The sequence below is a fragment of the Heterodontus francisci genome, chromosome 7, assembly GCF_036365525.1.
Source record: "Heterodontus francisci isolate sHetFra1 chromosome 7, sHetFra1.hap1, whole genome shotgun sequence".
Lineage (NCBI taxonomy): Eukaryota > Metazoa > Chordata > Chondrichthyes > Heterodontiformes > Heterodontidae > Heterodontus > Heterodontus francisci.
Window position 1 is genome coordinate 103,623,800 of NC_090377.1, and position 6,899 is coordinate 103,630,698.

The 6,899-nt window shown below is 42.0% G+C and overlaps 1 protein-coding gene across 1 annotated transcript; it reads right to left on the reverse strand.

The window, feature by feature from the left end:
• Positions 1 to 1,042: 1,042 nt before the first annotated feature.
• On the reverse strand, positions 1,043 to 6,637 carry LOC137372403 (gamma-crystallin S-1-like). Its single transcript, XM_068036290.1, has 3 exons — positions 6,575 to 6,637; positions 2,206 to 2,466; positions 1,043 to 1,321 (listed from the first exon to the last, which is right to left on the reverse strand). The coding sequence occupies exons 1-3, from the start codon at positions 6,635 to 6,637 to the stop codon at positions 1,046 to 1,048; spliced, it is 600 nt and encodes a 199-aa protein (XP_067892391.1). The 3' UTR covers positions 1,043 to 1,045.
• Positions 6,638 to 6,899: the final 262 nt, after the last annotated feature.

The window sequence follows — 6,899 nt, forward strand, 5'->3', positions numbered from 1 at the left end:
CTTTAAGACACTCCTTAAAACATAACTTTGACCAAACTGTTGGTCATCTGTCTTAATATCTCTTGATGTGGTTCAGTGTCAAGTGTTCTTTGCTACCACTCCTGTGAAATGCCTTCGGATATTTTACTACATTAAATGCAGTATATAATTTCAAGGTGATGTTATTGCTGTATGCCAGAGAATTTTACCTAAATCCTAAAATGCTTTCTGCTTGACATGTGTAGCTTTATTTCAGATTTCCTTAGGGAACTGAAAGGCTAAAGAATTGACCACCTTTGATTCCATCATGGGACTAACAGTCCTTGTTCATAGTGAGTTACATTTGTAGTCTCTCCTTCTTGAAGTTACTACATTAACTTGTCAATGTTACTGATTGAATTTACGTGGCTAAATGCCTTCAGATGTGCCTGGGAGTCCAACTGCAAAGTTGAGGAAGAAAGCTTGTCTCAGATGCACCGTCCTTAACTTGATTGTGAATTTCTGCTCAGCCTTGTAAGTGATGGAGTGTCTGCCCAGCCCTTCTTTGGCAACGTGAACCAAGGGGGAAAGGCTGTGTGTGGGGACTCTGTATTTTGCAAGCTCCCACTTCTCCAGTCCATAAATGCACTGGTGGAACACCGGAGGCTGTTAGGCCCAGTGAGCTGAAGGATAACAACCTCAAGAAAGGTGCAAGTATTCCTTATCAGAGGAGGTCCAGGTGTGGGAAAGGGCACCTGCTGGTCCCATACAAATGACATAATCTATTGAGTGCACAAACTCCAGCAAGATCAGCAGTGCATGGTGCTATTGGCCCATTCACAGCTTTTCTGGCAGTCTCCTGGCCCACACATTTTCTGCTTCTCTATTTATTCACTTTAATGATAATCATATAGCTAAGATCATTGTGGTAAAATATTCTGCATGAGACTACCAGATACCAGCATTGTATTGGGCAATTTCTGTGAGGATCCAAAAATAAATGAATTAAACAAGAAGACAGTATAATAGAGGGTATTTTAATATGTTGACAAATCAACAAAATAACGTCATGTTTTACAATGACAGACTAGAAATCTCTCATACGTCTGAAAGACCCGATAGTTGAGTTGTAGCCGCCCCAGTCACTGAATCTCCTGTATTCACCGGGTCTCATGAAGTATTGTCGGCCTCTGTAGTTGGGATGTTCATAGAAGATCCAGTAACCGTCCATCACATGGCTGGAGTGAATGTCACGGTAACGGAAACGATCATAGACAGAAGGACAGTCATCCATGAATTCCATCATCTGTCCTCCAAAGTCAGGCCTCTCGTAAATCTTCATTCTGTAGGAGCCTCCCCTATACTGTAATAGAAATGAGATGACATTAGTGGTGAAACTGCAAATATACATTTGGTATATGTAGAAAAAGAGAAACTTGGTAAAGGAAGGAATTTAACGCGACCCAATGATGACATCAACAATGAGCGCAAAGCTAAGATTATTTATTAACACCGATTCAACAGGTTAATTATGTTTGAGGCTTGTTCCCAGCAAGTTAATACAGTTAATTGGTGAATTGTCTGCAAGAGTGCACATGGGACAGATGAAGGTTTATCAATATCCGTAAAAATAAATATGTACTTCCTGTTCCAATTGCGATGAGACAGTTTCTCTGTGTGGGTCAGCTTTCTCTTTCCCATAATGTACTAAACAATTACAGTAAGGTGAATAGGGTGAGTCCAAATATGTTTGTCGGCAAGTTATAGCCAATCATGTCTTAGTCTAGTTGTAGGTGACATTATTACTTCCTACACTGTCAACGTGCCAATTTGGCTTTCAGTTCTGAATATTTGATTAGTTATAATCAAATGCATCCAATTATTTCTCAGATATTCATGACTTTTACAAGAGGCTGCCATCATCTACAGCCAGAACTTTCTTCCCAATTTGTGCAACTATTGACTTAAGAACCAACCCGTATAAATTAACTACAGGTACAAAATTACAAGGGCTGATAGTAACTTCTGGCAGTGTCACAAATGGGTGATAGTGGAGCAGTAAATCAGGCAGGATGTGTGACAGGCAGACAATCCACTACCTGTTAATCACCACTGCTGAAAGTTAAAATCAGTCCTGTGGAAACAGCTGATAACTCTTCACTGCTGATGCACATAAACTCAAATGTCACTGATCATTTTCTAAGTGTCACTTTGGGTAATACATATAAATCACCAAAGGTAACTCACATATGGGTAGCTGCGACATGACCTGATGCTGTCATTGAATCCCATCCAGCGCTGGTAGTCAGGATAATCTCCCCTGCTCAGAACATACTGGTATCCCATGTAATTGGATTTCTCATACATCACCCACCAGTCACTGTCAACACGGATGGAGTTACAGCGGCTGAAGTAAGGGGACAGGTCAGCGCAGTCAGTACTGCACTCATAGTGCCGACCCTGGAAGTTCCTGTCCTCGTAAAAGATAATCTGTGGAAAGACATAAGGCTGGAAATTAATAATTTCTCAAACTAGGAGATAAGTAATGAAGAATTCTAATAGAATATATAAACTCTGAGTTATCCTTGCCTTTCCCATTTTGAGATCACAGTTAGCTTTCAACTGACTGAATGTATCACTGCTTCACACAGCTTGGTATTTATGTGTTATGCAGAAAGGCTTCGCTAAGCTGTACTTTTGTTATTTTAATGATTGCAATGGTTCAAAATCAGCACAGAAGCAGCAAAACACATGACACATTCAATTAGTGCAAAGAAGCCATTTAAAAGGCACCTATGTATCGTTGATTGCATTTTGCCTTCGTGTCATTTTAATTGTTGTGTGAAAGAAGGCAACAATGCATTGGAGGCCATTGTGCTCCCTATACTCTGCTTCCAGTGAAATTCTCACATGACAAATTCAGTCAGGTATGTTTCCAATAATTCAGTGTAACAACATAAGTTCACTCTCAGGCTGGTCAAGATGCAAATATACATATCCAGAACATAACAACATTGGAACATAAGAGCAGGAATAGGCCATTCAGCCCACAAGCCTTCTCCGCCATTCAATTAGATCATGGCTGTTCAACCACCTCGATGCCACTTTGCTGAGCTCTCCCCAATCCCTTGATGTTATTCGTATTCAGAAAGCTATCAATTTCTGTCATGAACATGCTCAGTGATTGAACTTCCACAGCCCTCTGGGGTAAAGAATTCCAAAGATTCACCACCCTCTCAGTGATGAAATTCCTCCTCACCTCAATCATAAATGGCCTGCCCCTTATTCCGAGACTGTGTCCCCTGTTCTAGATTCACCAGCCAAGGGAAACATTCTAACTACATCTACGCTGTCACACCCTGTAAGAATTTTGTAAGTTTCAATTGGATCGCCTCTCATTCTTCAAAACTCTAGAGAATGCAGGCCCAGTTTCCTCAATCTCTTCTCATAAGACAATCCCACCATCTCAAGGATTAGTCTGGTGAACCTCCATTGCACTCCCCCTATGGCAAGTATATCCTTCCGTAGATAAGGAGACCAGAACTGTACACAATACTTCAGGTGCGGTCTTACCAAGGCTCAATATAATTGCAGCAAGACATTTTTACTCCTGTACTCAAATCCCCTAGTGATGAAAGCCAATATACCATTTGTCTTCCTAATTGCTTTCTGCGCCTGCATGCTAGCTTTTAATGACTCATGAACAGGACATCAACACTTCCCAACCTCTCAACATTTAAGAAATACTCTGTCTTTCTGTTTATTTTTACCAAAGTGGATAACTTCAGACTTATTCACATTATATTCCATTTGCCAAGTTCTTGGCCAATCACTTAGCCTGTCAGGTCTCCTTGCATCCTCCTCACAGCTTACATTTCCCCCTAGTTTTGTGTTATCTGCAAATTTGGAAATATTACATTTGGTCCCCACATCCAAATCATCTATGTAGATTGTGAGCAGTTGTGGCCCCAGCACTGATCCTTGTGGTACCCGACTAGTAACATTCCTGAGAATGATCTGTGTATTCCTACTCTCTGGGCTGGAATTTGTACTTCCGCTACTGTCGAAAACGGCTGGCGGGCCGCACAGCGCAATATTAAGCTTATTTAAATAGTCGGGCTAGACCGCCCACCCCAATGACATGGAGGGAGCAGGCGGTCCGTCCCCTGCAATGGCATCAACTGCCTTTGCGCACAGACTGGCGCCATTTTTAAAGGGCTTCAAGCCTTACATTTCAATTTAAATTTTTAAAAAGAGATTTATTTTTTAAAATGAAATTAATTGATCTCGCCCCTCTCCCACCACCTCCCCATTAACCATAGATTTAATTACCTGCCCTCTTCCACCCCACCCCCCGCAACACTTACCTTGTGCACCTGATCTTCCCCCCCACAAAGTGCATCAACTTTACACTGTACCCCTTCTCACCATCCCCTACACAAATGTGACTGTGACCCCACTCCCACACCCACCCGCACAGAGAAACTTACCTGCTCCCCCCTCCCCACAAATGATCCCCGGACAGGGATCCGAAGGTGCGAGAGTGCCGGCCACCGGCACGAATATCGCACCAGGACAGACGGCAGGAGCAAAAGTTAATTTATTCATTTATTTAAATTACTTTACATATTTAAATTGGGCTCCCGTCGCCGAGCAGTGGGGGTGCCGCCACTAGGCCTCGCCGCCACCGGCAATATTGGGCCGGGCCTTCCCGGCATAGAGGTCCGTGGTGGGCTTCTCCTGGAGGCATTTTCCAGCCCCTCCCATGTCACGACCCCTGACGTCGGGGGGGTCTGTAGAATTCACCCCTCTGATTTCTATCTGTTAACCAATTCTCAGTCCATACCAGTATATTATTCCCAATCCCATGTGCTGTAATTTTGTTTACTAACCTTTTGTGTGGGACCTTATCAAAAGCCTTCTGAAAATCCTGATACTCGTCATCCACTGGTTCTCTTTTACCTATGTTACAAGTAACATCCCCAAAAACTCCAGCAGGTTTGTCAAACATGATTTCCCTTCCATAAATCCATGTTGACTCTGCCCAATCATATTGTTATTTTCTAAGAGTCTAGTTATCACCTCTTTTATAATATATTCTAACATTTCCTCTACGACTGATGTCAAACTAACAGGTCTGTGGGTCCCCATTTTCTCTCTCCCTCCTTTCTTAAATAGCGGGGTTACATTTGTTACTTTCCAGTCAGCAGGAACCTTTCCAGAAGCTATCGAATGTTGAAAGCTAACCACCAATGCATCGACTATCTCTATAGCCATCTCCTTCAACACTCTGGGATGTTGCTCATCTGGTCCAGGGGATTTATTAACTTCAATCCAGTTAAAATTTCTTTCAGTTCCTCATTTTCACAAGTCCCTTGTTTCCCGAGTATTTCTGGGAGATTTTCTCTTTCTTCCTCTGTGAAGACAGACACAAAGTAATTGTTTAGTTTCTCCGCCATTTCCCTATTCTCCATTATAAATTCTCCTGTCTCCGCCTGTAATGGACCCACATTTGTCCTTGCTAATCTTTTCCGTCTCACATACCTAAAGAAGCTTTTACAGTCTGCCTTTATGTTTCTCATTAGCCTGCATTCATGTTCTCTTTTCCCTTTCTTTATCAGTTTCTTGGTCATCATTTGCTGGATTCAAAAATGCTCCCAATCCTTGGGCTTACCACATTTTCTGGCAACATTATAAGCCTCTTCAATTGATCTCATGCAATCTTTAATTATTTTGTTCGACACGGTTGATTCATCATTCCTGTTGAGTATTTGTGTCTCAGAGGAATGTATATTTGTTGCAGACGATGTAATACTTTAAATACTAGCCATCAAATCTTTTAGTGTATTTTCCCAATCCACCAAAGTCAACTTGTCCCTCATAACCTTCATAGTTTCCTTTGTTCAGGTTTAAGACCCTAGTTTCAGAATGAACAAGTTGCTTAAATTATAGCACTGCGTGTTGTTGTGTTTGATTGGTCAGTGATTGATTGCTCTGTGCTGTGTTTGTAAGACTGTGCTGTCAATCAACTCTGAGGGGTGGGGTTCCAAAAGTGAAACTAAGACAGATCTAGGCATCCATCTGAATAAAACTTCCACACACACAGAATTCGTGAGTCTAGTTTCTTCATGCTTGGGGTACAAAACATAACATCTGCCAACGACGATGGCAAGTAATTCAGATTTACTGCCTTTCCTGTTGTTGCTGGGAGATCCTCCCATTCCATGGGACAGATGGATTTCTGGGTTTAAACACTACTTGCTTGCTATGGGTAGGGACAGTATGGATGTAGCAGCGACCTGCAAGAAATTGATACTCGTACATTACCTCAGAGCAGGGGGCTAGTGTATATTCGAGCAGCTAACAGATGATACATCTATGTTCAATAAGCCAGTAAGTGCTCTCAAGAAATACTTTGGCCTGAAGAAAAGCATGATGATTGAATGATACATGTTCTGCCAGAGATGCTCGGAAATTGTTGAGCCCATAAAACTATATGTGGCAATGTTGTGTCAGTGGATTCTACATGCAAATTTGGCAGACTAACGAATGTACTAATTCGTGACCAACTAATTAAAATAACTTCAATCCCACAAATTAGGTAATGTCTACTCACAGAGGATGATGGTTTGACTTTGGAAAAGGCCATGACCTTGGCCATCCAAATCGAATCAGCCATGTTAGATTCGATGATTTTACACAAATATACATCCTTAGGCTCACAGTCAGAGACACAGCTTGCCCAATCACAAGTTGCACAAGTATTACAGACAAAGAGACCCCAGCAGGCTCATCAACACTTGCCCTTTCACGGTCAGGCACCCTCAAGAACATGGCCAAATTGTGGGGGTACCCACAGATTCAAAACAACATGCCCAGCACAAGGGAAAAAGTGCAGCTCATGCTCAGAGATGAATCAATTCACAAAGGTATGCAGGTCA